We start from the raw sequence: 12,833 nt of genomic DNA, 5'->3' as shown, positions 1-12,833 counted from the left end.
AGTGTAGGCCGGTTCACCCGACGACATCACATGACGAGGGATAAGGTTATATAGTGCTATATTATTGATCTTTTGTTGTTTCTTTGTTTTGGAAAGATGCATTTTTAGTTTATCCTTGGGAACATCTATTTTGAGTCATTTTTCTGATTTCCTATCTTTATTTAAATCCATCCATTTTGTCTTGTTGTTCCTCACCAATCTCTTATTTTTCTCTTTTAAGTCCGTACAGATACTAAGTCTCCGTCGATCGATCAAAAAAAATAAAATAAAATTAATTCCGCGTCCTTGGATGGCATACTAGTTAAGAGCCCAGAGCTTAACCATTATGCGTTGGGTTCGAATCCCAGTGACGGCGCCAGTACTAGAGATGTGACCAGGACATACTCTAGGAATTGAGCTATAAGCTACTTCGTTACAACGTCTCCGAAATGCAGTAAAATATGTCAATGAAACACTTTCATATATACTTCTTATTCTGTAACTTTTTCGGTACAAGCAATTCTTCTCTACAAGGCAGACCAGGAGCATTACCTGGGTAATTTTGAGGTAGAAGCTATTCAACCTCTTTTAACAGAATAGGATAATTTTCAGTACACATGCTTTGTTAAAAAATGTAATTTCTACGTCTCATTTCTCTATTCTTACTAACATATTTACCCTTTATCTCAAAAACAGCCTTTTTTCCCCTTTATCAACCTTTTATCCATTTCTTAACTTCAAACTACTGGCTTGATGCAACGCTTTTGTTATATTATTAAATATACAATCTACGGCTTTCGTGAAATCCGTCATCTCTTTAGGAAAATTGCACAAGATAGTAATGATAATAAATAAAATAAGATGAGTAAGAGGAGTCGTGCGCAATAGAGATTAATCATAAATAGATTATATAAATAGTAAAATTTACACAACTCTACACAATAATGCACATATAACTGCAATTTTTCATTTACAAGTGATTACTTGATGATACATATCGAATTGGTACTCTCATAGTATTGTAACAAGAGAAACAGTGCGAATCTAAGAGATGGATTGTTCCTGAGAGATAGGTGATTTTACACCTATTCTAGCTAGCGAACATCATAGTGTGCACTTATTCATATGGACGCCAGAGATGCAGTATATTATTACATTCCCCCCCATCAGTTGCATTACGGATCTTATGGATGGCAGACTGGTAGATACCAGTGGGGTCACCGTATATACTAATAACATTATATAGAGTCGGGATTAAGCGAGCAGGGTTTTCGGGACTTTTCCAACGACCATTCAGTTTCGCGACTTTCATAGCCATTGGTAAAACAAAATCAACTGCCGTTTGAATATTCGCACCATTTTTATTGTATTTATGCCATATATCAACCCCTAGGGCTTCACCCAATTTCGCGAGGGTTGTAAGAGCTTCTAGATTGCTCATACTGTAATGAAGTGGGATAGACCTTGCGAGCTCTTCAGGCTGAGAACCATCCGCCTCAAACTGGCTGTGAAAAGGACCAGAGAAATATTTATAAACGGCGGCGCGAGCTCTAGTATAATCACCAGCATAGCTCCAGTATGCTGCCCTTTGTGCGAGACAGTAGGTTGCGTGGTTATTTTTGGTATTGCATGCGTCGCGCCCTAACTTACTAGATTCAACCCAGGAAGCATACCTTCTAAACCAGGCCTTCAATTGCCTATCCTTTTCCGATGAGAACGCACTTGACCCTTTTATTAGAGAGATTGCTGATGAGAAAGTGATCAAATGTCGTGTATCAATTATTCCCTCTCTTCTTCCGATCCAACTCTCCTCACTAGGAGGACCTCGGATGACTTGCGCATAAGTGAGATTCGGTTCCATATATGTGTTCTGATGTAGGAAAAAAGTATCAACAAGATGCTCAAACCGCTGGGCATACTCGTTATTTTCATAGAGTTTGTAGGCGACAGCAAGATATGTTGAGTTTGTGATAAAATCATACAGGATCGAGCTAGAAGTCAGCTTTTTTGAGTCTGGGTTAGTTTGACCTAAGAATATGAGCAGATTAGTTAAGCCATTAAGGACCTTTAAGAGTAGCCACAAGATATAAATAAATGGAATGAAACTTTACCATCTCGGCGCACATAAGGACACTGTATTTCGGGATTTGTTACATTCTCAATACCCTGACAATCTGGCCACCTATACAATTGAAATTCATGCGAGTAAATTATATGTGTAGATAAGGCAATGCAATGTATTTCGCTCACCAATATGGTGCAAAACTATAGTAATAATGATTGTTCCTGTTTGGCGGAATTCTCCCGGTTTCTGTTATAGTATATAGCTTGTTTTGCTCCATTATTCGTTCGATATCTTTTTGAAACTTTTCAAGAGCTGGAACTCTTGAGGGGTCTGGGTTATTAAGGGTATCTTTGAGGATACTCAGAGATGTGGAATTAATAATGTCGACAAAAAACGTTGTGATGGCAAGTGCATCTTGGGTAGCGGGAGAACTACTATTGACTAATCCGAGAATGAGTAGATAATGGAGTATCCTCATTATGTTTTGTTCCGTTCAACTGGAAATTTATCTTACGGACCTTCATGAGAGGATTTTAGTCTGACCTTGATATTTGAACCAGGGTTATTACTTTATTATGATGATTAGCCTAAATCACGATATGCAAAAGCGGGGCCTTAACCTATGTGATTTAGACTAGTGGTGGCTTGATATTCATTTACGATAGTTTCAGATTTTCTAATGGAATTCGACTACCATAAATTTAAAAATAAATATTTAAATAATCGAAAATAGACAATATTGCCAACATGTTTTGAAAATCTTTTATCATTTGTGATTATCTACTGAAAGGATGAAGAAATATATGAGCGTTCCATTCCTAAAAGAGTTGTGGTGATTTAATTTTTGTTGATTCGCTCGCTACTCTGGTTATTTAAGTATTTAGTAAACTCTAGGGTATTTACAAACTGCTCTCGGGATTTTATAAGAATTTCGTTTCTTCTATTTAACTGAAGTCTACAATAAATAAATTAGGCAAAATATTTTGTTTCATTAAAAAATTTACTTATTAACGTCGTTATTCATACATGTTTAATAGGAGCCACCGTAAAAGAAAGTTTCAAATTATACAATGCCCTCAACCTCTTTCGCATCAATAAATCTTTTATGATGTACTTAGGACTATAATCAATTGGGTGGTTAGAAGTCAAAGATAATATTAACATGTTAACTTTTAGTATTGCGAACAAGATAATTTATTTCAAAATATAGAGTATCAAAATGTCAATGCAGAAATACATAATGAAATATCTATACAAACATACATTTAAGCCATTCTAAATAGACATATGTATATATATGTATATACTTTAGGTGAAATGAAAAGTGAAATATTCTTATATAACAGCACCAGTGGTTAATTCTCTCATGCATTTACTTTCTTGTTGTCCTTGAACTGCGGATATTCATTTTTATAAGCTTGATGCTGATTATCAGGAGCACAATCGATGGGAAATGAGTAATAACCCGTATGGTGCACACCCATCCTCGCAAAAGAATCTTCATTTGTTAACTCTCGGAGTAGTAACCCTAAGGTTTCTAGTTCTTCAATGATCTAAAACACGATAGGATAAAATAAATGAGAGAAATATATACATTTCGTAATTTAATATGAATACTTACATCTTCCGTGCATGAAGACGCTGCATACCAATATAACAATGGGTAGCTGAGCAATTTAACTTGGTTATCCATAGCGATTGGACTGTCAGGAGCAATGGTATTGGAAATTGTGCGTAGTTTGTTAATGAATCTTATGCGTGCAAGGCGAGCAGAAGGTAGATATGGCGGCAAAGGAACACGATTGCGCAGAGAGCCAGCAAGCACATAGAAACAAAGGAGCATAGAAGCTATCTGTATCATCACATAGTAGATACTATATTATTAAAAGAGCCAAATATCGCATAAAACTATATCTTACCATATCACGATTATATGTAGCCATTGGTGTCACAATTTCTCGGAGCACCTCGGGCATAATATTCTGCATTGCAACTCGCATGGAAAAGAGCCTGTTTAATATACTTTGAATCGAATTTATAATTCCATTATAAAACTCGCGCGGGAATGGGCCTGCAATCTGTGGCTCAAGTGTGGCAAGTCTTATTAACTCCATGGATCGTAGAACTTCAAGTTGGATATTTTTTTCCTCCTGTTGAAAAGGATTCTTCTGTTTTTGGCCATTTTCCCACTGCTGTAAACTGCCGGTCATTGTCATTGCCACCATATTATTCATGAGAATTCCTAGACGATAGAGTTGGTTGGCGAGCGATTTTCTTAGTGCCTCGCTAAGCAGTTGCAACATTAAAATCAATCCAATGATCCGAGATATGATTAGAGTAGAAATCTATTTACCCTGCTCTATATGGCCAAATTGTCCAACTTAATAGTGTCGCCACAACAATACCGATTGCAACCGTACTTGCTCGTTGCCACCCAATATCAGTAACAGACTCCATAGGAACATTGGGTTGATTGACTAGAACATAACTGCTAAAAATGACTACTGCGTAGGTAATAAGGCCCACCGTTCCAGCCAGATTGCTGTGCACAAAGAAGATATACCAAAGAACATATGCTTAACGAGGAGAAAATAGATAAAAAGATAAGTTGTCAAATGAATGCATTATGAGTAGTTATTATCTTACATAAAATTATCTCCATGACAAGGATCACGTAAGGATTATGGTTGTCAATAATCCAGCTGAGATTTGCCCAAGTAGCCCCAATAACCGTGCCCGCGAGACGCATCAGACTAACATTAATTGTTGCAGCTACTGTCGGATTGATAACATTAATTGCCGATATAGCAGCCCATTGTCCTCGCCACTGCATGAATATCTTCATGGTCTGATCAAAATATGCCGGTAAAGAAAGTAGCAGAATACAAGCTGCAGTCTTGAGAGCAAACCGAAACTGATAGCTATAAAATACGAAAGTTGAGCGCCATATTCGATGTCGTAGATAAGTGAGCCAAAGTGGCTGCCGGGCTACAAGTGCGGTCGTTAATACTGCTGGACTCGGACCTTTTAGTCGCATATCAGAGCAATAAATGCTTGCACGGCTGGATATTAGATCTCGTGACTTTCTTTTCCGTAGCGTATCACCATTAAAGGATCGAACAGAGGATTTCGCTGATGCTGAGGTCTTCCCTACTCTCCCTTCTTGACCATTCAAATTATCATTATCTCCATCACCATATGCTTCTCCAGCTCTATCAAAATATCCAGGAGTCGTCCCTCCCTGAATCGATTTTTGTGATTGGCCTTCTAAAGATATCCAACTGCTCAATCTAATTCGTGGCCACCACCAGCGTTTTCGTTTAGCTTTGCCCCCGTACTCTTGAGAACCTCGCTCCATTTTCTCTTTCAAAGTCTTTACATATTCAGAGAGATTCGTCAACTCCTGCGCCGCTTCACGTAAAGAAAACATAAAAGAGAACACTAGGAAAAGTTCTTCGCAAGGCTGTACATCTACCATACCATTGTTAATCTTTTCGTCCTCAGTATCATCACCGGAAAATCCATATGGTTTCAGAAATTGCCGCGTGTGAAGATCAAACTGTTCCATCTCCTCGGAAATATGTCTAGGACATTTCTCTTCACCAGGAGCACCGGCTTGCTCGCGATTTCCTTGATTATCTTGGTCTACCTGAATATCGGTTGATTGAAAATTTGACGAGTTCTTTCTATTCTGCATAGTTTTTTCGGATGTAGGAAGAAATTGCGAGGGAAATATCCATGGAAAGCATTCACGAAAAAGGTATACTATCGACTGGAACAGTGATCTCCTAATGTTTGTTCTTGAGCTGCCTGTATTTGGATCCCATGGGCTCCTATCAATGCCAAGTTCAAGCACAAGCTCTCGCTGAATTGTTTGCACCGTCGATTCACATGCATTGGAGAGATTGTTGAGTGGTTCATTAACACTATTTATATCTAAAGTTAAGTCTATTCGATAAATAGTGCTTTTAAACTGCGCCTACCCTCTGAGATATAAAAGCAACAATCGCCTATCCCCAAAAGAAATCTCCTTCTTCGGTATTCCACTGAGAGCAGCCATTGACCAGCGCGAAGTGGAGTATTGCGAAGTCTCGTCCATTGTCACACTTGAACTAGTATCCCAGCGTGATGAAGATTGGCATGAAATTTTGCTAAGATACTTCCAAGATGGCCATTTCTTTTCCGAGACATCGTTTTCGGAATCGAGATATTCTATAAAATCGTTTTGTTCGCAATCGTCAATTCGGGAATTCTCATTTCCGTAGTTCTGGTAATAGGGAGTGCGTGCTTGGGATCTAATCGAGGGCGTTGATGGGTTAATCCGTTCATCGCATTTCCCTTCGCCGTTGATTTCTCTCTCGGGATTTGGCTCTACGATCTTTACAGAGGCAGAAGGCGGCCTTTCGACCAGAGAAGTAAAGTTTAGTATAGATTGTGCAGATTTCCCCTTATCCAATGTACGATGTGTCATCCCAGATTGACTTCTGCGGATCTCGGTCATTCCCCCCTCGTCCTCCATCTCAATCTCCATCATATGTCTCCGTAACTCCTCGACCGTTAACAAAGTCTTAATGATGTCCTCATTTGCCCCAACAGCTTGAGCCAAACCTCTCACTTCCTCAACAAGTGTCTTTTGGTTACGTAAACTGAGTACCATGCTTGAGAGGTGTTGAATCAGAGCCGATATTCTAATTTTGATGGGCTTAATGTCGGTAGGATTAAAACAAGAATACGAAAGTTCGTTGCGAGCCTCGTAGTACGCATCCGATAGCTGCCCAAATGCGATTCGCATAGCCTCTGCCTCAGTAATGATCGTTTCCAATGAGATATTGCGGGCAGATGGATGTAGGAGGAAAGCAGCTGTCGTATAGTTAAGAACACGGAGACAGCGTCCAAGTGTTTCGTTCAACTTTTTGCCAAGTCGTTGCGTCGCCATTTCAGGATGCACCAAAATATTTACAGCTAGAGTGATTAGTATCCCACAAACAATCGGTAGAGAGAGATCAAGTTCATCGCGAGGATTTGTCACTGTCTCATCAACGTCTCGAGTTAACGCCCATATAGCGATGATGGTTGTGTAGAGCCAGAATGCAAATAATCGTGCCCAGGTAATGCGAGCGTAGGTTACACAAAATACAAATACAAACAGGGCTATTGCGAGTACCCAACGCCCGGCGTAGCTACCTGGATTGTTCATATTGACGTATGCGGTAAGTGCTCGTATAGCCATACAGTAGATGCATGCGATGACACACCCAAACACTCCAAGGAGACTAGCCTCTAGTTGTGCACCGACTGTTCGAGCAGGATTGAGATAAACAATTCCCAAGACTGACATGAATGAGAAAGGCCCTAACCATTTCGCGACCGGTGCAATCAAGGTCAAGAGCGAAACCAGAGTATAAGCAACAGCAGATTTATGAATATGCCACATTTTCTCCGTGGTGAGGCTTTTGATAAATTTGGCATGAAGACGATGATGTATTCTGTGTTGCTTTGCATTGATCTTTTCGACAGGAGTTGGATTTGGACATTTATCATATTCACTTGGCGTTGGAGAGGGGTTGCGGCTTGTAGTAGTTTGGATATTGTCATCCCAGTTTAACTCTTCTATATCCACAGACCTTCTCTCAATACCTTCTGAGCCTCCAGAGTTATACATGCTGCTTGGACCATTGGCTGATAACGATGAAGCTTTGATATCAAAAAATCTTAAAGGTGTGATATTAGTATGCTATTATTTAATATCTAATTAAAAGTATAATTTCTTACCCTCGCCGATTTTCAACTACTTGAAAATCATCCTCAGCAGCTTGGTTATGATGCGCTGAAAGCTTTTTAGGTCTTGTTCCATTTGATTTTCTTTGTTGTGGGGATTGCCCAGATATTCGGATAGGGTGATAGCCATCACGACTATCTTCTCTAGTCTCGTCTGCCTTTAGAGCACTGGAGGAAGTAGCATCGGTGCCATTATCGGGCTCGCCCATTTCTATCCGCTGTTATCAATAACAAAAATGACAGATCAAATAAAAGTCAATCGAATTAAATAAAATTTCTTGCATATAGCACTGGAAATATTCGCTAAAAAGGAAATTTCGTGGCAGAATCGATCATTACCGTTTCATTTTCATTTTCCTGAACGATAGTCATCTTCTTAAAAGAACATACTTGACGAAACGTAGGGTATATCTTTATAGAAACGAGTGTAAAATGAGTTTGGAAGATACAGATATATATATACGCGAGATTGCGCAGTGAGACAAATAATAGTTGTTAAACAATTTCAAGAAAATAAGATCGACTGAATAGATCCTTTTTTTTGTGTCACCAATATAGATCTTCGATTTATTTTCCGAACGAACTGATATTTATACAATTTTAAATCAGCTACAAATAAAAAGCCACAAACAGTAAGCCTTTGTCCAACCCCAGTTCTTCTAAAGTAATGGACTCAAAAAAAAAAACTACCCTGATCTAAAACAAAAGGATTATATGCTGTACAACTTTGGTCCCTACTTTCACAATCAGATCCATACAGTAGGGCATACATAATGACATATTGAAACGGATGTGTCGGCGATATAAAAGTATCTTTCCAAGAAGAAAACGAAGTTTGAGAAAATTTGATAGGGATTGCCATTACAGGGTTTTCGTGGAATGTGGATATCAGCCTGTTCTAAATGGAAGAGCCCTTTTTCAGGAAGAATAATTTATGAAAGTGTTAAAACAAACAAGAAACGAATGCAAAACATGTTCGGCATTTAAAACATAGATGGAGAAAAACAAAAGAAAACGATTGCCGACTTCACCAAAAACAAGACCTCTAAAATTCCCAGTATTGACGTAAGAAAGAGAAAACTGGACCCTATCCTAGCACCATCGAAATATCCACATATACCCGATTTTACCCCCGGGTAGATTCAGCTTGGTTGACTATTTCTTCTATCCGCTTAAAGAAAATAGAATATTGGGGAAGGTACACTTCGATGTGCTTAGGTTCAGTTTGTGGGAGAAATCCTATTGAGCTTATGGATCACGCCTAATAATTTCTTCGATAGAAAGTAGATTAAACAAAAAGCAAATTCATATCATATCAAAGTCAATTCATCATGTCATTCTCAAATGATATTTTAGTATTTTACTAGACTACTCGTGAAATAATTTCATTTTGGATATATGCGTATCTTAATAAAGTGATAAAGGTTGAATAAGTAAGAGTCATAAATAAATGATTAATGGAATGTTAATTTCTAATTTCCGTCCTGGGTTTTGAGTAATTGAAGGCGCAGGGGCTTGTTATACAGGTTCCTTTTTCCAAGTTTTTACCCAAGCCTTTTTGCCATGCTAAGTAGAGCCCTAACTATTCTGAACTGGAATTTTGGTCCTGTCCCCCTTTTCCCACAAGATATCATTTGCTTTTTGAAGTTTAACAAATGTTTTCAGAAAATGTGGATGTTTGCACATTCATATTCATCCGCAATTCCTGAAAACAGACATGATCCAATAAGACGATACTATATCGCTTTTTTGTTTCTTCACTCAGAGACAGAAGGCAGTAGCGGATTATCATTTAACTCATCACCTATAGAGAGTAAGACTTTGGAGCATTATTATAGCTTTTGCGAATAACCGTTTTATACTTAATCATTGGTAAAATAACATTTTTCTTCACCTTTTTATTAATTTCTTCTGGATTAACTTAGTAAATCAAGATGCATGCATTTACTATAGTTACGCCTATTGTAGAGTTCATGAATTTTTTATAGGTACTATAATGGGCGAAAAACAATGGAACAGGTCAGGTTGTCTGCGATTGCAGCTGCTTGCAGAGTTTTAAAACCACTGCCGCTTTAAATAAATATACACTTCTAAAATTAGTGTCCCTATTATTATCTACTCTATTGGAAAGAATCATTCCAGAGCTAATTATTGAAATTTGGGGCAAATATTTACTAGAAAACTTACAACCAAGTCATTAAACAGATCATGGGGAAAAATTAAATAACTTGAAAATGGGTGAGGTGACGATCTCATTAATTTGTTAATAATATCCGATTTAAGTATAACTAATATGTCAAAATGTCGACAATATTAGAAATTATGAGGCTCCGACGAACAAAAAATTATAGCACTGTTTTAATTCACAATAGAATGCGGGCCTTTTGAATTCGTCTAATAGTCTGTGACATGACCATAGATTAATTCGGAAACAAGCTCAGTAGGTTCAGAGAGCACTCGTGAGAGCCTTGGTTTATACTATGTTAAACTTTGATATACTATTCCTTTTGAAATCTCTTTTCTTTTCAATGCTTTTAATCGAGCTTGCTTTGCATTATCTTTTTATGGTTTCATTGGTATGTAATGGTGAGGCTTTATTTTGACATGTTTCGCTCGAGTTATCACAGCTGATCTAGCATACTCTAGTTCTTCTAGACGTTGCGCAGTCTGTTTCTTATGGTGCTCGGGTGAATCTTCCCATAATGGTGCTATGGTGTCGCCAGGAATACAGGTCTCACATCCATATACAAGGTAGAATGGCGAGTACATAATAGTAGAATGTGCACGTATACGTAATGCAAATAGGGCTTGGTTGACGAAGACATCCCACTTGTGAGTGGCACTCTTAACATACTTTATCAATATTTTTCCGAATGCACCATTAAATTGTTCCGTCTTGGACGTGAGCCTTGCATTACTGGCGACAATACAGTACCGTACTTATGGGATGGCTCGCCCGAGGAACATAAGGAACAGACCGTGCAACGTCTAGAAGAACTAGAGTATGCTAGATCAGCTGTGATAACTCGAGCGAAACATGTCAACATAAAGCCTCACCATTACATACCAATGAAACCATAAAAAGATAATGCAAAGCAAGCTCGATTAAAAGCATTGAAATGAAAAGAGATTTCAAAAGGAATAGTATATCAAAGTTTAAAATAGTACATAAATTGGTACTAGAAAAGAATGGTTTTTTTTCCTCCCTTGAGGTGTATTTTTTACATCCACTTGATGATTTTTATCTGAAGTGAATGGAAGGGTATTTGTGTTTGTTACCAACAGGGGGGATTCGCTGTGTGAGAGTCTCAGCAAGTCGTTCGTCTAGGTGGAGCAGCTTTCTCCTCCATAGTAGGTGAAGATCGAGATAATGTTCTCTGAATTCCCTCGAGTATCTGTCAGGGTTCCTTGCGACTAGGGCGTGTGCCTCGGGTTCGATCATCGGTTGGTAGATATTCCAAGAAGAGTGAATGTCCCTTCTTCATGGATGAAGTCACATGGTGGCGAAAGGGTTGCTCTGGCTGGCGATGATAGAGGGACGGGTTCTGACTTGTGGTAATTGATTTTGGAGTTAGAAGCTCTCTGGAAATCGGTGAGTGTCTTTGAGAGGGTGTCTATGTCTTGCCGGTTTGCTACCGCAACTGTAATATCATCCGCGAAGGCTGTGGTGACGATGCTAGTGACTCTCGGGATAGTGATTCCAGTAAGGTTGGCTCTTAATTTTATCAGAAGGGGTTCTATGGCAATGTTATAGAGCAGGGGTGATAAAGGGTCGCCCTGACGTACTCCTTGATTGACCGGAAAGGGTAGGGTGATGTGATTGTTATGACTGCCGCTGTGTTTTCCTTGTATATGGATGCGATTAGGCGTGTAAACTTCGCCCCGAACCCGAAGGCTCTAAGGCATTCCATGAGCCAACCTCGGTCTATCCTATCATACGCTTTTTCGTTGTCTAGAAGAATGAGCGCCCCGTTTAATTCCTCTATCTTTGCGAGGTTGAGTATTTGGTTGATGGTCATGGTGTTTTCAGATATGTTTCTCCCTCTGATAAAGCCAGTCTGTGATGGGTTAATAATGGTTTTCATCGCCGGTTGGATTCTGAAGGCTATTATCCTTGTCATGAGCTTTGCGTCGCAATTTATTAGGCTGATAGGTCTCCAATTCTTTAGATCTTTCGGGTCGCCCTTCTTTTTGTGTATGAGTGTTAGTAGCGTGTATTTTCCTAGGGCTTCGTTCTGACCGGAGAGGATTGCGTTAAATACTTTCGTTAGGAAAGGCGTCAGAATGTGGCTAAAAGTTTGGAGAAATTCGAAAGGTAGGCCATCTGGTCCGGGGCACTTATTTTTTGGTGCGTATCTTAGTGCTATTCCTATTTCCTTCTCACTAAATCTGCTCTCCAGGTGTGCCATTTTCTCGGTTGGAATCTTTGGGAGGGTGTAGGGTAGGAAGCTTCTTTGATCTTCTTTGTTGGTCACATTCTGCGAGTATAATGTTTGATAGAAGTTTCTAGCTATTCTGAGGGTTTGTTGTAGGTCGCTGGATGTGATATCTTGTCCTCATCGATGGATAGCTGGCGAGGTAGAAGGTTTTCTAAAGGTTCCATGGTTTCAGGGTTCGGCTCAAGTATGGCGTAGCAGTAGTCTTGTAACCACCCCGTGTTGCCATAGTATTGGAAGTCGATCTGAATGACTCGAGCATACTTGGACAAGGCTGCTTCCAATTTTCCCCTGAGGGATTCCTCTTCCTGACCAGGGAGGTCGTTAATTCTAATCTTTAACACTCTCTGGGACGTGGAGAGAGTCTTGTAACACGGGACTTTCAGATTATTAGCGTAAAAGCCATCTTTGATTACCTCTTGAATATTTACCTCATTCCGGAATGCGAGAATGATGGTCTTGGAATGTCCAAGAATCTTGGGTTGTTGCAAAGGAGGACTTAGGATAGTAATCGGATAAGCGGGATACGTACATTATCTCAACACCTTCCAATCTTCCACACAACACCTCTGTTG

General features: G+C 39.2%; 4 protein-coding genes across 4 annotated transcripts; all 4 read right to left on the bottom strand.

The window, feature by feature from the left end:
• Nucleotides 1-1,096: 1,096 nt before the first annotated feature.
• Nucleotides 1,097-2,522, bottom strand: VTP21DRAFT_9042 (uncharacterized protein; the record flags this gene model as incomplete). Its single annotated transcript, XM_069399958.1, has 3 exons — nt 1,097-2,007; nt 2,091-2,161; nt 2,230-2,522. The coding sequence occupies 3 exons, from the start codon at nt 2,520-2,522 to the stop codon at nt 1,097-1,099; spliced, it is 1,275 nt and encodes a 424-aa protein (XP_069245580.1).
• Nucleotides 2,523-3,408: 886 nt separating this feature from the next.
• VTP21DRAFT_9041 (uncharacterized protein) lies at nt 3,409-8,031 on the bottom strand (the record flags this gene model as incomplete). Its single annotated transcript, XM_069399957.1, has 7 exons — nt 3,409-3,597; nt 3,666-3,896; nt 3,964-4,330; nt 4,398-4,620; nt 4,691-5,970; nt 6,028-7,755; nt 7,817-8,031. 7 exons carry the CDS (start codon nt 8,029-8,031, stop codon nt 3,409-3,411), a joined length of 4,233 nt encoding a protein of 1,410 aa, XP_069245579.1.
• Nucleotides 8,032-11,260: 3,229 nt separating this feature from the next.
• Nucleotides 11,261-11,841, bottom strand: VTP21DRAFT_9040 (uncharacterized protein; the record flags this gene model as incomplete). Its single annotated transcript, XM_069399956.1, has 2 exons — nt 11,261-11,610; nt 11,742-11,841. 2 exons carry the CDS (start codon nt 11,839-11,841, stop codon nt 11,261-11,263), a joined length of 450 nt encoding a protein of 149 aa, XP_069245578.1.
• Nucleotides 11,842-12,332: 491 nt separating this feature from the next.
• Nucleotides 12,333-12,792, bottom strand: VTP21DRAFT_9039 (uncharacterized protein; the record flags this gene model as incomplete). The annotated part of the gene is made up of 3 exons (XM_069399954.1): nt 12,333-12,623; nt 12,690-12,716; nt 12,787-12,792. The coding sequence occupies 3 exons, from the start codon at nt 12,790-12,792 to the stop codon at nt 12,333-12,335; spliced, it is 324 nt and encodes a 107-aa protein (XP_069245577.1).
• Between the last annotated feature and the right edge of the window lie 41 nt (nt 12,793-12,833).

The sequence above is a fragment of the Calcarisporiella thermophila genome, assembly GCF_041956535.1.
Source record: "Calcarisporiella thermophila strain CBS 279.70 unplaced genomic scaffold VTP21scaffold_46, whole genome shotgun sequence".
Classification (NCBI taxonomy): Eukaryota; Fungi; Calcarisporiellomycota; class Calcarisporiellomycetes; order Calcarisporiellales; family Calcarisporiellaceae; genus Calcarisporiella; species Calcarisporiella thermophila.
This window is presented reverse-complemented; position numbering and strand designations above follow the sequence as displayed.